Source organism: Podarcis vaucheri (assembly GCF_965113315.1).
Source record: "Podarcis vaucheri genome assembly, chromosome: 16".
NCBI lineage: Eukaryota > Metazoa > Chordata > Lepidosauria > Squamata > Lacertidae > Podarcis > Podarcis vaucheri.
The window spans coordinates 11,349,207-11,366,459 of record NC_138754.1 but is presented as its reverse complement, the minus strand read 5'-3'; the positions used below and the strand labels follow the sequence as shown (position 1 = coordinate 11,366,459).

Genomic DNA, 17,253 nt, shown 5'->3' with positions numbered 1-17,253 from the left:
AGTTGTTTTATGACCCCCTGGACCAGAGCATGCCAGGCACTCCTGTCTTCCACTGCCTCCCGCAGTTTGGTCAAACTCATGTTGGTAGCTTCGAGAACACTGTCCAGCCATCTTGTCCTCTCTCGTCCCCTTCTCCTTGTGCCCTCCATCTTTCCCAACATCAGGGTCTTTTCCAGGGAGTCTTCTCTTCTCATGAAGTGGCCAAAGTATTGGAGCCTCAGCTTCACGATCTGTCCTTCCAGTGAGCACTCAGGGCTGATTTCCTTCAGACTGGATAGGTTTGATCTTCTTGCAGTCCATGGGACTCTCAAGAGTAGGGGTCAGCAACCTTCTTCAGCCGTGGGCCGGTCCACCGTCCCTCAGACCATGTGGTGGGCCGGACTATATTTTTTGGGGGGGGAATGAACAAATTCCTGTGCTCCAAAAATAACCCAGAGATGCATTTTAAATAAAAGGACACATCCTACTCATGTAAAAACATGCTGATTCCTGGACCATCTGTGGGCCGGATTGAGAAGGTGACTGAGCCGCATCCAGCCCATGGGCCTTAGGTTGCCCACCCCTGCTCAAGAGTCTCCTCCAGCACCATACCGTGGTATCTCGGGTTAAGTACTTAATTTGTTCCGGAGGTCTGTTCTTAACCTGAAACTGTTCTTAACCTGAAGCACCATTTTAGCTAATGGGGCCTCCTGCTGCTGCTGCGCCGCTGGAGCACGATTTCTGTTCTCATCCTGAAGCAAAGTTCTTAACCCGAGCTACTATTTCTGCGTTAGCGGAGTCTGTAACCTGAAGCGTATGTAACCCGAGGTACCACTATAATTCAAAAGCATCCATTCTTCGGCGATCAGCCTTCTTTATGGTCCAGCTCTCACTTCCATACATCACTACTGGGAAAACCATGGCTTTAACTATACGGACCTTTGTGAACTGGTAGCTCTCAGTACAGTATTTTAAATTCTGATGTCTATCAATCACTTATAAAAGCGCCCCAGACCCCGCCCACCAGGCGGTGCGCGTAAGTAGGAATCGCTACAGAATGCTGAACGTTCCACTCGCCCCGCCTTCCCTCCCTTTGCAGCCTTCCGAACCCTTACGTCATTGTCCCTATTAGCCAATCCTGGACGGAGGGGAGGAGCCCTGAGCTCAGCTGCGGGGGTTGAGAAGGAGAGGAAGAAAGAGGGAAGTGGATGCAACGTGCAGCCATCAGAGTAAGGGGGCCGGACGTCGCCCGAGGACTAGGGGTGGGTGGTACGCGTGTGTTTTGTGTTCGTGTGAACGCAGTCAGAGAGTGGGGTAGAGGACATATTGGTGTAGGAGGAGTCAGTCGCTGTAAATCGAGGTGGGTCGGTCTGGAGTGTGTGTTTATTATGGTAGAGAGAAATTATATCGGTGGCAACTAAAGGAGGCCTTGAACTAGGGTTAGGGGGTGCGTTGTAGAACCGGTTGGGGGGGATAACAGGAGGGCAAATTGGGCAAATTGTTCCAAGGATAGGATATCAGGGGGGTGCACGTTACAGACAGGAAGAGAAATGTCATCAAATGACGGGTTGGAAGGCATATTTGCTGGTGAGGTTCTGGGGCAATTGGAAAGAGTTTTACTCATCAATTACTGCATTTATATCCTCCAAGGAGCTGATGTGTGGTTTCCATGTTATCCTCGCAACAACCCTGCGAGTTAAGGCAGAGAGAGCTGGTGACCCACAGTGACTTTTGTGGCAGAGGGGAGATTTGAACCCTGGCCTCCCAGATCATAGTCCAACACTTTCACCACTATGCCACTGAAGGCTTTCATTGTGATCACAAATGACCCCTGGTCTTTACAGGGGACACGGAGTGGGTGTGGCTGGCTAGGTGCAAATAAGGTAGTAAAGTGAATGGGGGGAGGGAAGAGCGCAATCTTCCCTGAAGGGGGTGGTTGGTGGGGTGACCAGACAAGGGAATTGTGTGGTCACTTGAACTCACTTAATATAGACTGCATGCAAACCATCCATTTAAAGCACACACCCCCAAGAAATCACGGGAACTGTAGTTTTATAATGGTGTTGAGAATTGTAGTTCTGTGAGAAGGCATACTACATTTCCCAGGATTCTTTGGGTGGGTAAATGTCCTTTAAATATATTGTGTAGTCACAACCCCATTAAGTGTTGGCTACTTTGCTGAGCACCTCAGGTTGTGCAACAAGCCACATTCATGAAGGCTTCCAGACTGCGTTGTGTGGGCTGAAAAATGTATTCTCATGTGTGTTAATAATGGCAACCAGGAGTGGAAGCAGAGACTCATCTGGGGGTGGGAAACTTTCAATTGCAAGTAAATATATGGGCTGGGGAGGTATTTTGAGGGGACGACAATTTCAGAGTGGAACATTTCCTCTCTATGATTAAAGTGCACATGGTGAAGTTAATTTCTTGATTTCATAAAATTTATATACCACTTAGTTGTAGAAAACCTCAAAGCGTTAACGAAAAGTTTATTAGTTTTTTAAAAAACACCTAAAAATAAAAACCAGCAATTAACTAAAAACACATAAGTATTCTAAATATCACGTTAACCCATATATATATATATATATATATATATATATATATATATTTGCTTTCGTAGATTTTCACGGGTACAGGAATGCAGGTTTTGGTGTCTTCGGGTGTCTTCCCGTGTAAGAGTCGGGGTGTCTGTGCGACGTTTCGACGAGGTCTCACTCGTCATCTTCAGGCTGGTGCTTTCGGCTTCTTGTTACTGGAACAGAGCAGAATCTGGTGTTTGCCTGGCTGACAAAGACCACTTGACAACTGAGTTACAGAATCTCTCAAATGTGTTAATCGCCAATGGATACCAGAAAAACAGGGTTACGAAGCTAATCCAAAAAGAAACACCCCCCAAAAACCAAGACACAGAAGAAAACAATGGCATGGCCCTCCTTCCTTATATCAAGGGCACTACAGACAAAATTAGCAAAATCCTCCATAAACACAATATCAAAACAGCCTTCTGCACCAACCAAAAAATAGCCAATATCCTCAGAAACCCAAAAGACAAAATCCAGCTGGAAAACCAAGGGGTCTATGAAATACCCTGCAAAGTCTGCCCAGCCACGTACATTGGACAAACAAACAGACGAATAAATGCACGCATCGCAGAACACAAGAATGCCGTCAAAAAAGAAGAAAAAACTTCCTCTCTTTTCCAACACATGAAAGAAACAGGACACGAAATTAATTTTGCAGATTCCAAATTGCTCTTTAACATGGAACATCACCACAAGAGAATAATCATGGAAGCCATCGAGATAGAGAAACACCCTCACAACATGAACAAGCGTGACGACACGTCCCGCCTGCCAGACATCTGGAAATTAGCCCTCCCCACAAAAACCGACACCAGAACCAGAGGCACACAGAACGCCGTCACCAATCAACCACACCAGACCCAAACCCAGACCCTCTCCACAGACATATTACAGACTCCATCCAGTAGCCAAACTATAGTGGCACCTCCGGATGCTGCACCCCCCTGCAATCCCTACACAGATCTGGCTGGCACAAGGCACAAAACCACAGCTCGCCCCTATACACGAAGCCAAGCCAGAGCACAACTAAATGCAGCACAGCCATCTTCTCAGAAAAACTCTTCACAAGCTCAAGAGGTCAAGACACGAAAGCTTTAGCAACTAATCTACACTTAATGACCCACCCAGTGGTATTCAGAATATCACTCATGAAATCACTCAAGATATCCCTCAAGTAATTAAGGAACAAAAGAAGAAAAGGCACACTAATCTAAGAACTTCCTCTCTGCCCAGAACGTTGGAGGCTATACACCACACCCCTCATCAGTATTTATAGGAACTCAAACACCAGATTCTGCTCTGTTCCAGTAACAAGAAGCCGAAAGCACCAGCCTGAAGATGACGAGTGAGACCTCGTCGAAACGTCGCACAGACACCCCGACTCTTACACGGGAAGACACCCGAAGACACCAAAACCTGCATATATATATATATATATATATATATATAATATTTATATTAAATAAATCTAATTTATTTATTACACACACACGCCTCCCACCTGTTCTCAGAGGCGCTCAAAGTGTACAAAGTGGTGGCGCCCGCCCTGTGGAATGCCCTCCCATTGGATGTCAAGGTGATGGACATTCAGAAAACATCTTAAGGCGGCCCTATTCAGGGAAGCTTTTAATGTATGATATTTTAGTGTTTTTTGGTTTCTGTGGAAGCCGCCCAGAGTGGCTGGGGAAACCCAGCCAGATGGGCGGGGTACAAATAATAAATTATTATTATATTATTATTACACATTCCCCTCTCCAGTTTGACTGGGGTCACATCCATGCCTTGCCTTTAAAGAATCCTGGGAACTGTAGTTTGTTAAGGATGCTGGGAATGATAGCTCTGTGACGGGTAAACTACACTTCCTGTAGGAAGCCAAGTGCTTTAAATGTATGGTGTTGGAGGTGGCATGGATACCTTCAGCCCACTTGTTATCTCTAGGCCCAGCCAACCTCACAGGGTGGTTGTGAGAACTGAAGACGGCTGTCAATATGGACGCCACTGTGATCTCCTTGGAGGAAGAGATATAAACCGCTTTGAGGTTTTCATTGAAGCCAAGCAGTATATGAATGTTGTGGAATAATAAATGTAAAAATAATAATTTGGGGGGGTGGTGGTGTTGTGGGTGACCCCCTGTACGTAACTGGATCCTTTGCCCGACTCTCTCTAGAATCCCAATGCAGAGGACCGTGGCTGTCCTTGGTGGGGGGGTGAGCGGCCTTGCAACCTGCTACTACCTCGCCAGAAGCCCCCAGGCACCCAAGGTGAGTGTGGGACTGTCTGTGAGGTACTGTTGCTCTCTGGAGGGCAAGGCCCGGAGGGAAACAGCACTGCCTTTGCTGCTTAAGTTGGCAATTGTGTGTGTGCGGGTGACCAAGGGCACAGCTTTAGACAAGCATGGCTCCCCCCCCAAGGATTCTGGGAGCTGCCGTTTGTTAAGAGTGCCGAGAGTTGTTAGGAGACTCTTGTTCCCCTCACGGAGCTACAGTTCCCTGGGAAGAAGGGCTGAGTGTTAAACTCAGAACTGCAGCTCTGGGGGGGAACTGGGGATGTGCTAATAGTTCTCAGTACAGTGGACGCTCGGGTGGCGAACGTGATCCGTGCGGGGTTCACAACCTGCAGCGGCGCATCTGCGCACGTGTGGGTTGTGATTCGGCGCTTCTGCGCACGCGCAAAGCGCAATTTAGTGCTTCTGTGCATGCGCGACCCTCGAAACCTGGAAGTAACCCGTTCCGGTACTTCTGTAACCTGAAAAAAACGCAACCTGAAGCGTCTGTAACCCGAGGTTTGACTGTACCCTTAACAAACTCTCCTCCCCCTGGGTGCTGTTCTGGAGTTTCTTTCAATACCCAATTTGGGGGATTCAAGGGGAGCAGAGCGGGGAAAGGCCCCATTGTACGTTTCGGAGCACAATTTGAAGTGTTGGTGTGGACCTTTAAAGCCCTAAACAGCCTCAGCGCTGTATATCTGACACACACCCCACCCTTTCTCTGTCCAGGTAATCCTTTTAGAAAGCAGCAGCCGTCTTGGAGGATGGATCCATTCCACCCGTACAGAAGACGGGGCAGTTTTTGAGCATGGGCCCAGGGGGATCCGCCCTGCTGGGGCCGTGGGAAAGAACACCCTCCTTATGGTATGTATTTTGTAAATCAGAAGCCCTTTACAATCAAGCAGTATATCAGTTATATGAAATAAAATAAATTGATAAGTTGAGGCCCTTGATAGCTCAGTTGGTAGAGCATGAGACACTGTATTTCAGGGCCATAGGTTCAAGCTCCACATTGGGCAAAAGATTCGTGCATTGCAGGGGTTGGAGTAGATGACCCTCGGGGTCCCCTTCAACTCCACAGTTCTATGATATATCCCTGGCAAGATCCTCCCAGCTGTGCTAGCCTGTCCCTGGAAACACGGCCACTTGACCCAGAGACAGATGATACTTAAACCTAGTGGACTACTTCTGAAATCACCTGCTTGCCAATTCTGTCTTATTACTGGTTTTCCAAATTATTACAAATCAGTCTGAATTACTTTAATTTCATACAATTGCTTTTAAAAATAATAATAATCAGCTTTCCCAGTCCTGTTACAAACATATGTCCATTACTTCCCCATGCAGCCACTTCATTCTTCTTTAATCTCCTCTTAATCCTTCTCTTGAATTCTCTTCCATTTTGAGAATTAGCAAGAGAAGGACCTGCTTGCCAGTTCTCAAAACAGAATTGGTTTGCCTCAAGCCGCAGGTCAGGTGCCAGAAGCCTTTGGCTTTCCAGATGCTTCTGAACTACAGTTCCCATCAGCCCCCAGCAAGCATGGTGGGAATTGCGAGGCCACTGGGGTTTGAACCTGGGAGTGGATGCTCTGCTACTCAGCGATGACACTTCCCAAAAGCAGCTCCTGATCTGGGGGGCACTGGCTGCTGTTATCCATGCATCATCATCTACAAATGATCACAGGTTGTTTTCTCTTTAGAAACTTCAGCGTCGACTTTCTAAGCCCCACAGACTGTACAGTGGTACCTCGGGTTACATAGGCTTCAGGTTACAGACTCTGTACCTCGGGTTAAGAACTTTGCTTCAGGATGAGAACAGAAATTGTGCGGCGGCAGCGGGAGGCCCCATTAGCTAAAGTGGTACCTCAGGTTAAGAACAGTTTCAGGTTAAGAACAGACCTCTGGAGCGAATTAAGTACTTAACGCGAGGTACCACTGTAAATCATTTCAGATCCGCATTGCTCGGTGAGTGAAACAGCCCCAATAAGCAATCATGTTTGCTATACAGTGGTACCTCGGGTTAAGAACTCAATTCGTTCTGGAGGTCTATTCTTAACCTGAGGTACCACTTTAGCCATTGGGGCCTCCCGCTGCCTCCAAGCAATTTCTGTTCTCATCCTGAGGTAAAGTTCTTAACCCGAGGTACTATTTCTGGGTTAGCGGAGTCTGTAACCTGAAGCATCTGTAACCCGAGGTACCACTGTAATACACTATTTTGAAGTTGAGCATCTGCACTGGGATTAAAAGGGTCGCGATTCCTTTCTAGGTCTCTGAACTCGGACTTGACGCAGATGTCCTTCCTGTCCCCGGTGACCACCCAGCCGCCAAGAACCGCTTCCTCTATGTCCGCGGAGCCCTGCATAAACTCCCTTCGAGTATCAGGTAGGGGAGTACCATACGCCCAGAGAACCTGTCATTGTGCTATGGGTGTGGTTGAGTCCACCGAACACATTCTCTTGACTTGCCCTTCTTATGCAGAGCTTAGACAAAATTTTATAGACCCACACCTATGTCAATCTAGCTTCCTATCCAGAGAAAACAAGGTTTTACACTTGCTGAATAACGTCACTAGAGCTATACCTTCCTTGGTGGCCTTTAAGCGTCGCAAGACTATAATTGAGTGTATTGATATGGGGCTATCTGTCTAGCCCATTTTACTGTTGGCTAAGTTCAAAAATCCTCCTGGAGCTTTTAACTGTGTGTTGATAAATGTACTTTTTCTGACTGACGGTCGAATAAAAAGGTTGATTGATTGAGTATCAGGTACTTTCCAGAAACCCTGGGGATGGCTCCCAGGAGCCCTGGGATCAACCCGTCCTTCCTATCTGAGCCCGGAAGGTGATACTTTGTCCACTGTGTTTTGTGGGTGGCGATTTCCAGTGGCGTCGTGCGGACTGTTCCTCCTTTCACCCGCCCTCTGGTCTGGAGTGGCCTGAAAGAGCTCCTGTCCCCCCGCGGCTCCGAAACGGACGAGACCATCCACGCCTTCGTGAGGCGTCGCTTTGGCCAGGAGGTACGGGCCCAGAGGGGAAATGTGGCAGCGCACATTTGGGGGAGTGAGCCAGGAAGGTTTTCTTATGGTGGGGCGTTTTGTTTTGGCTGGCACAGGGCAGGGGGGGAATGGAGAAGCGGACCAAGGGTGGGGCGGGGGCCGTCTGTCTTATCAGCTCCACACAGGGCCCGAGAGAAGGGTGGGTCCCACGCCTCTCCCTGCCCTGCCTGTTTCTCTCACACAAAGCCTCCCATCAGGGTCAGGGTAAGATGTTCTCAAAGATATCCTGTCCGTAAAAGAACAGGGCTACTGTCTGCTTAAAAGAAGGGCAGGGTACTTTCCCCGTCTCCCACCGCCCTTCAGGCGAAGGGCCACATTCGCTTCAGGAGAACCTTCCAGAAGCCACATGAGTCAGAGGCAAAAGTGAGCAGAGCAGTGAATGTGAATTTTACCGTTGCACAGAGAACGAGTTTGTACATAACACTCATTCGCCCCTCTCCATCCTGTATCAGTTTTTAATGTCTGCTGTTTCATTATGTTTTTATATGTGTTGGAAGCTGCCCCAATGGGTGGGCTATTATTATTATTAAGGTAAAGGGGCCCCTGACCATTAGGTCCAGCCGTGGCGGACTCTGGGGTTGCAGTACTCATCTCGCTTTATTGACCGAGGGAGCCAGCATACAGCTTCCAGGTCATGTGGCCAGCATGACTAAGCCGCTTCTGGTGAACCAGAGCAGGGCACAGAAACGCCTTTTATCTTCCTGCCAGAGCGGTACCTATTTATCTACTTGCACTTTGACGTGCTTTCGAACTGCAGGAGCAGGGATTGAGCAACGGGAGCTCACCCCGTCGCGGGGATTCGAACCGCTGACCTTCTAATCAGCAAGCCCTAGGCTCTGTGGTTTAATCCACAGCACCACCCGTGTCCCTATTATTATTTATTATTATTATTATTATCCTCCATCCAGGCAAGTAATAGGCCTGATCCAAGGTTGAAGACACATTCCAGCCAGGCAAAAACACCCAAGGACCAGTGAGAGAGATTTGGCCTGTGGAAGATTCCAAAGGGCCAGATAGGAAGGCTTAAGGGGCCACATTTTGCCCCAGGGCCTGAAATTCTCCACTCTTGATTTTAAAAAGCGCCTCACCCAACATTGGGGCGGGTTTCCACTTTCTTGCCTTGAGTGTTACGTACTTGATCTCCACAGCTGGCCGATATCGTCATCGACAGCCTCTGCCGGGGGGTGTTTGCCGGAGACTGCCGGACCCTCAGCGTGCGCTCCTGCTTCCCGGCCTTGTTCCAGGCTGAGCAGAGCCACCGTTCTGTCATCTTGGGCATGGCCCTTGGCAGAGGTGAGGTGCCAAGGGGAGCCGGAGAAAAAGGAGGCGGCTTTTGGATTGCATTTTTTCAATTTCAGAAGGGAAGGGCGCATAGAGAAGTTTCTGATATCAAACTCCCTGATATCAAACTTCCTTATCTTTTAGGGAAAGGCCCCCCTGTGGATTCTCCTCTGATCCGCAGAGCCCGGGACGAGCGATGGAGCCAGTGGTCGCTGCATGGCGGCATGCAGACTCTCCCCGAAGCCTTGGAGGGCTTTGTGAAGCAGCGTGGGGTGGAGATTCACTGTGGCGCCCCTGTGAAGCGGCTAGAGAGGGTGGCATCCGGCTCCTGGAAGGTAAGAAAGGGGCCATTAAGGAGTGAGAAAGGAGCATAAGGTAGCTTCCTCTCTAGGAATCTCCCTTCAGCTGCTCTGGAGGAATTTTGCCCCATTCACACCTCTTGCGATATTTCTGCAGAGGCCTGTTCAAGTCACGTGGTTAAAGTGTTGGGCTCAAAGACCTGGGAAATGTGGGTTCAAATCCCTTTCTCAGCCATGAGGGTCACTATGGGCGACCCTGGGTCCAGTCACTATCTCTCAGCTTAACCTGCCCAGACACTGAGGTCCAGTGCTGAGGGCCTTCTGGCGGTTCTCCCGCTGCGAGAAGCCAAGTTACAGGGAAGCAGGCAGAAGGCCTTCTCGGTAGTGGCACCCATCCATTAGATGTCAAGGAAATAAACAACTATCTGACTTTTAGAAGACCTCTGAAGGCAGCCCTGTTTAGGGAAGCTTTTAATGTTTAATAGACTATTGTATTTTAATACTTTGTAGGAAGCTGCCCAGAGTGGCTGGGGAATGAATGAATGAATGAATAAAATAACCTGCCTCATAGGGTTGTTGTGTGAGGAGGGCGAGATCCACGTGCTCCACTTTGAGAGTATGGGAAAAAAGGTGGGACTGAAGTGGGATGATGAACGATAATAAATCGAAGTGATATGAAGAAACAAGCCACCATTTCCTTGCGGAAGCACCTGTAACCATGTGTAGGCCTTAGCCGGCTGCCCCTGACTATAAACTGAGTTGTGTCCCACTGAAGCATACTCAAGAGCCGACCTACTTTTTTATTATTGCATTTTATCTCGCCACTTCCACCAAGGAGCTCACGGGGGGGGGGCAGGCATAGCCCTCCCCTTCTCCATTTTAACCTCACAACAACCCTCTGAGGGAGGTCAGGCTGAGAGACAATGGTTGGCCCAAGCTCACCCAGTGATCTTCGTGACCAAGTGGGGATTCGAACCCAGGTCTCCCAGGTCCTAGTCCAGCGTGTTGGGGACTGCAGTAACCAGTGCTGGGCTTGGGGCCAAGGCTAATTTTGGGAACATCACCCAGAGTTTTCTGAGTGGTCATTTTTGATGGTGGTAGGAGGGCTGGACTTCAGCCAAAGGGCCCTGGCTGTTGTTGTTTAGTCATTTAGTCGTGTCCGACTCTTCACTCCCATTTCTTTAAGAACTTGCCATAGTTTGCTGTGGTCGACACAGTCAAAGGCTTTTGCATAGTCAATGAAGCAGAAGTAGATGTCTTTCTGGAACTCTCTGGCTTTCTCCATAATCCAGCGCATGTTTGCAATTTGGTCTCTGCCTCTTCTAAATCCAGCTTGAGCTTCTGGGAGTTCTCAGTCCACATACTGCTTGAGCCTTCCTTGTAAAATTTTAAGCATAACCTTGCTAGCGTGTGAAATGAGTGCAATTGTGCGGTAGTTGGAGCATTCTTTGGCACTGCCCTTCTTTGGGATTGGGATGTAGACTGATCTTCTCCAGTCCTCTGGCCACTGCTGAGTTTCCCAAACTTGCTGGCATATTTAGTGTAGCACCATCTGGTAAATCACTGCACTTGTGTTAGAGACCCTTCTGCGGCTGGCGCAGCGTTGATTGATGCTGGCTCTGCTTTTCTCCCTTAGATAGCGCTTGAGGACGGCATTGTGGAGGCAGATCACATCATCAGCGCTTTGCCTGCCCAAGGTAGGAGAATCCTCTGTCCAGGAACAGGGACTGTGGAGGCTAAGGACCACATTTCATCCTAGGCAACCTTGAATAGACTCAACCTGCCTCTTATCTCTCTCCAGCGCTTGCTGAGTCGCTCCCCAGCTGGGCCGAACCGCTTGCCCGAGAGCTACTGGCCATCCGGGCTGTTTCTGTGGGGGTGGTGAACCTACAGTACAGAGATGTGCATCTCCCCGTCACGGTAAGAGGCTTTTTCGATGCCCCCTGCTCAAAACGCGAAGCTTGTCAGTTCCCATTGCAATGCAGGCAGGAATAATGTCTCTCGTTTCTCTCAGGGTTTCCCCCCCTGTTGTGTCACACAGGAGAAAATCCGTACATGCCCATAGTGAGATCTATTGTTTGGGAACTGGGAAGCTATACCAGGTGAATTTCTACCTGTCACAGAGCGCAACAGCTTTGAAACCAAATAAAAGGGGAATGTGGCAAAAATCTCCACATGCCCATAGAAAGATGTAGCGGTTGGAGGAGGGGGTGGGGACACCTTCCCAGCTAGAAATTCAACAGGTTAAGTTGCCTGGCGCTGTCACGGGAAAGATTTCTATATGTCCACAGAGAAATGGAGTGATGTGACAAGGGCTGGGGCTTAAGCCTTAAATTTTGAGAGCTTTGGAGTGTACATTTTTGTAATGTTAACTTCAGCTAGAGTCAGTGGTCCTTGCATGTCCTTGCAAAAGGCCGTGATCAGCCCTCCCCCTATTTTCTCAAGGGGGTGTGCCCACCCATGTGCCCACCTGCCCCTTGATCTGTGAGATTGGCTGGGAAACCCAGGCAGGGCCTTCTTCATAGTGGCCCCAACCATTAGGAATAGGTTTAAATACTGTGTGTGTTTGTTTGAATGGGTTTCGTTTGCATTCCCAGAACCTTTAGGGCAGAGTTGAAGTAAAAATAAAGAAACCTACACTTTGTGTGTATTTTCTGCCAATCTCTTTCTTCCAGGGATTTGGGCACTTGGTACCCTCCTTCGAGGACAGCTCGTTGCTGGGCATCGTCTACGATTCTGTCGCCTTCCCCGGGCAGGATGGATCCAGCGGTCCTTGCATGCGCCTGACAGTAAGAGCCGGTGGGGGGCGAGGGGCTAACCTCCCACCCCCCACTATAGGATCATGTTCTAAATATGGCTTAATGCAGGCTTCGTCAACCTGGTGCCCCTAGAGGCTCCTCCATTAGGGCAGATGGGGCACTCCCCCACTAACCTCAGCTGGCTCTGAGCCAGCCCCTATTTCCTGGCTGTCTTACAAGCAGTCCAGGGGGTGGCACTGCTTGGCAGCTTCCTCCTCCTTAGGCTCCGTGTTGCCCCTGTAATTGTGCTCATCGGGGGGGGGGGGGAGCTCTAGGATGCTGGAAGTGGGAACTGTCCTGCAGAAATTGACCCACCCTGGCCACTAAACCACCGCCCAGCTTCCCTCAACCCAGCCCTTTTGGACACTCCGGCTTCCATCAGCCTCAGATCGGCTGGGAGTTCTAGTTCAAAATGGGTGCTGTGCCAAAATGGGTCCCAGAATGCAATGCAGCTTTCAGGCTGGGAAACAAGCTTTTTAACGTTCCGCTCCTTTTGCCCAGGTGATGCTGGGCGGTGCGTGGTTTACATCGGGGCTCGGAGATCCGGACACCGTCCCCCACACTGTGCTGCTGAGCCGGGCCAAGGCAGCTGTTAAGGAGCACCTGGGGGTCTCAGCCGAGCCCTCCCGCAGCATCGTCAAGGTGCAGAAGGTACAGACCCTGGAGCAGAGAGAGAGAGAGAGAGAGAGAGAGAGAGAGAGAGAGAGAGATGGGGGTGGGGAAGAGCGTCAGTCTTAATTCCACAAACCTCCTTCTGTGTTCCAGCTGGATGCACAGCTCCCATTAAGTTCAAGAATCGAATGAATGAAAATGTTTATTCGGCTTTACGCCCATCATAAAGCACAACACAACAAAACAAATCGAATAAAACAGTGGACTCGTACAAGCCACCAGTAATATAACACAATTCACAGCTCACAAGGACAGATATTAGCAATTCAAAAGAAAAATTTAAGATTAAGATTTAGGCACTACGCTAAAATCAATATCTGATGTCATTGTAGAAAATTCTTATAACTATCAATAATCGGCTAACATTCCATTCCGTCTCTTGTACGAGAGGACGGCTGTTAGGAATTTAGCAACCTGTAGGGTAATATAAGGATCCACATCTTGAAGAACCCAGGCAAGCTGTAGGTCTACTGGTTTGTCAGCCGTAGGCTGAATTATGGAGTTTAGTATACTAGCACGAGCTGAACTGTACATGGGGCAGATAAACATAACATGATGTAGAGATTCAGATGTTTTCATATCACAAGCACACATTGAAGGGACTTGGCCCTTAGTGAATCTATGTCTCAGGACATTTGTTGGAAAAACATTGAACCTAGCTCTAATTGAAGGCATATCGGTGAGACGCGGCCATAAGCGATGTTATGTTCAAGAATCACAGAATCACAGAGCTGGAAGGGGACCCTGAGGATTATCTAGTCCAACCCCCTGGAATGCAGGAATACGCAGCTGTCCCATGCAGGCATCAAACCTGCAACCTTGACATTTTCAGCACCATTCTCTAGCCAGCTGAGAAAAGTGAACTGATTTATGATGATTATATTGATTTCCTTTATTTCACAAAACGTATAATAAATAATAATAAAAATAAATTTTATTTATACCCCACCATTCCTGGTTCAAAAACCGGGCTAATAACAATTTTAAAACACTTAATTATAAAAGCAGCATAAAATACAGTATAAAAACATGAATAACAATAGAATTCAAAAATCAATTAGATCATCCCCAGGGCTAGCTGGCTGAATTGGTCCTACTTGGTCCAGCGAGGAGGCCAGGGGAGAATTAGCTGTGGGGTCACAGAGCGGGTGATCTTCATAAAAGAGGAGGGGAAGAGAAGGGAAATGAAAGATCAGGCTGAATTCAAATTAAAGGTCAGGTGGAATAGCTCTGTCTTGCAAAGAAGAAACCCTCAAAGTGGTTGACAAGCAGAATGAAAATGAAATTATCAGTGTTTGTGTGTGTGTTTTTTAAACAAGTGAAAAGCAACTATTTAAAACTTTTTTTTAATAATGAAAACCAACAATAAGGTAACATTCACTTTTCTGGTGGTGAATGTAAAGATTGCCAAGATGGTGCACAGCATGACACAAATGGAGAGCTTTAAAAATGCAGAATTGGGCGGAGGTTAAGACCTATGATGCTGTGATTCATCGCCTATGTTGCTTTTGTGATGACACAACCACTGTGCTGGCTGTTCCCATGGTACAGATGGAGAATTGGTGGCTTGAGGAGGCTGTGGGGATTTGAACCCAGCTCTTTGCTGTCCAAGCCTCAATTTCTGTGTCTTGTGTGTGGAAGAAGCAGAGGAGAGGGCGCTGCGTTGGGTGGCAGAGAGAAAAAGAGTCGGGGAGGGGTATTGAAGGGGTGAAGAGAAAGGGGTACAGGATCTCTTTTTATATATATAACTCCAATTTGTTTGAAAACATTTTGAGTTGCTCAAGACTACCTGCAAACCCCTTTGCCCCTTCCTGTCTCTGCAGGCCTGCATTCCTCAGTATACTCTCGGCCACTGGAAACACATAGGTAGGCCTTTCTTTTTTAACTATCAAGACAATTTAATTCAGCTATTTTCATGTTATGCAGCCTTCCAATATGAGTGTGTGTGTGTGTGTGTGTGTGTGAGAGAGAGAGAGAGAGAGAGAGAGAGAAAGAGAGTTAGGCCTCAGCTACATTAATCAAAAAATAATGTTTTGAATTCATTATAAAAATGCAACACCAGATGGCGCCAGAGAGAAGAAAAATTTCTAAGTGGTTTTTGCATAGCGTTTTTTTCTTTCTTTCGTCATAACGATTTAATTTTTGACTTATTTATAGTGTTTTTCCCCTGAGAGAGAGAGAAAGAGAGAGAGAGAGAGAGAGAGAGAGAGAGAGAGAGAGAGAAGACACACAAAAAGCCCAGCGCAGCACCTTACATTTCTATGTATATAGAAGCACAGGTCTTCAGCCAGGGGGTTGGGACCCCCAGGTAGGTCGCAGCACAGCTCTTTCTTCTTGCCATGTTGTACTCCAGCTACAGCTGACCAAACCAAAGGAGCACTGTTCGTGTGGTGTCTGGCCCAGGATGCATCCTTCTGACAACACACATATTTTTGCCACAGGTGCTGCAAATTGAAAGGCTAGAGCCTTTTTCCATAAGGAGGATATTTCTGGCAAGCTGTGAGGGCGCTGCGACACTGTTTGCTTTCTGGTCTGTTTGTGTGGCTCTCTCGACTTCTCCCAGAACAGTTGAATGATGGGGACCAGAATGCGGGAGGGTGGCAACTCAGCGGAAGGGATGGCTGCAGGAAATCAGCTGGCAGAGGCTCCCCCCTGGAACCCTAGACAACCACTGCCAGTCAGTGCAGGCAGTCCTGAGCTAGATGGAGCAATAGCCTGACTCGGTATAAGAAGGCAGCGACACATGTTCCCTGCTAACCCTTTGCTCTTTCCTTTAGAGAGCGCAGCGGCTTACCTGGAGCAGCAAAAGCTGCCTCTCAGCCTGGTTGGGGCTTCCTACGAGGGCGTCTCGGTCAACGACTGCATCTCCAGTGCCCACACTGCCGCAGCCAAGCTTCTCGGCCATGTGTCCTGAGAAAGGCAGAGGGGACTTCGTCTTTCCTCGGCTTGTGGGACTCCTGCCCCAAAGTGCTCCTCTCCGCTGGCAGCCTTGGTTCTGCCTGGAAGTGATGAATCTCTTGGCACAAGATCCAGGCCTCTCACGCTGAAACGCAGAAGGGGGTGGTTGCGTTGGTTCAGCTTGGAATGGATTTGCTCCTCTGAGCTTATATCTATCTGGTCTGCAAGAACCACACACTCTGTGCTGAGCACCGTCTGGAGAAGGCCTCGCTGAGGACTAGGAGCATGCATTGCTGCAATTGGAAAAGCGGGTGTCTAGCCCCTGGCTTTCCTCCCTCCCTTGCAATTTGAGGTTTCCCCTGGTGCTTGGAAGTGTTCGTTGCTTTGTCTGAAGATTATGGGGAAGGGGTCTGCTGTTGGATGGTGGGGTTTGTGTGGGCCCTGTCTGCTTCCTTCCCACCACCCTTCAGTTCTTCATAAAACTGACTATTTCATAAATGTCTGCTAATAAAAAAATATATATCTATCAGCCCTACTGCTGGGGCGGTTGGGCTGATTTCTCGCTCCCATTATTTGCGTACATAAAAGTGCAAAGCTTGAGGACTCAGGCAGTTGTGAAATCCACGCAGGTCTCCTCCTGTGCAGGAGATCTATAGCAGGCATTCATTAGAATTCACTGTGCAGCAAGACTGCAAGTTACACAGGAGTTACGTTCTTGGGCTCATGCCTGAAGCCCAAATCTCTCAGTGGTGGCCAAACTTGGCCCTCCAGCTGTTTTTGGACTACAACTCCCTAGCTAACAGGACCAGTGGCCAGGGATGATGGGAATTGTTGTCCCCAAACAGCTGGAGGGCCAATTGCCAAAGTCACTTTTCCTGGAATCCTGCCCGCTTTTAATTTTTTTAAAAAATTGTTGCCATATGCATAAAGCTGAATGTGCACTAGTTAAATGTGTGTTAAGTTGCGGCTTTAACTTGCAATGCAATGGTATACATGTGCCTGCTCAGAAGTAGGTGTCTGTTTGCAACAGGGCTTACTTCCAAGTTCTGACTGCGACAGAAATTATTCTATCAAGTAAGATCAGCATCGGCTGCTGTTGCTGCTTTGTTTGCGAATGACACATAGCTGGTTTGTGCTTCCTTTGCATTGAAATGAATGGACTAACATAATGAATATGGAATTCAATATGTAAACTAGGACCACATGCAGACTTGCACTTAAAGCGATATGGTGTGACTTTGAACAGTCGCAGCTTCCCTCAAAGAATGCTGGGAGATGTAGTCTGCAAGCACAATAGGACACTAGTATTGGGAATAATTATTAGCCTTCCAATGGACATAGGCATTCCACAACCAACTCTATGCCCTGTGCCCTTTCCTCTTTGGTGCAGGTAGAAGTTCACCAGGTGATGCCCATCCTATTT

General features: G+C 48.2%; 1 protein-coding gene across 5 annotated transcripts; it reads left to right on the top strand.

Annotated features, from left to right (window-relative positions):
* The first annotated feature begins 1,122 nt into the window (after positions 1–1,122).
* On the top strand, positions 1,123–15,924 carry PPOX (protoporphyrinogen oxidase). 5 transcript variants are annotated; one of them, XM_082202294.1, is made up of 13 exons: positions 1,123–1,208; positions 4,732–4,825; positions 5,560–5,694; positions 7,097–7,212; positions 7,711–7,843; positions 9,031–9,175; positions 9,308–9,498; positions 11,099–11,159; positions 11,264–11,382; positions 12,138–12,251; positions 12,762–12,911; positions 14,756–14,798; positions 15,710–15,924. In XM_082202294.1, exons 2-13 carry the CDS (start codon positions 4,739–4,741, stop codon positions 15,844–15,846), a joined length of 1,431 nt encoding a protein of 476 aa, XP_082058420.1. In that variant the 5' UTR covers positions 1,123–1,208; positions 4,732–4,738; the 3' UTR covers positions 15,847–15,924. The 5 variants fall into 5 exon arrangements, with proteins under 5 accessions (XP_082058420.1, XP_082058421.1, XP_082058419.1 ...); XM_082202295.1 differs by having other exon boundaries at positions 1,124–1,241; XM_082202293.1 differs by having other exon boundaries at positions 1,138–1,339.
* Positions 15,925–17,253: the final 1,329 nt, after the last annotated feature.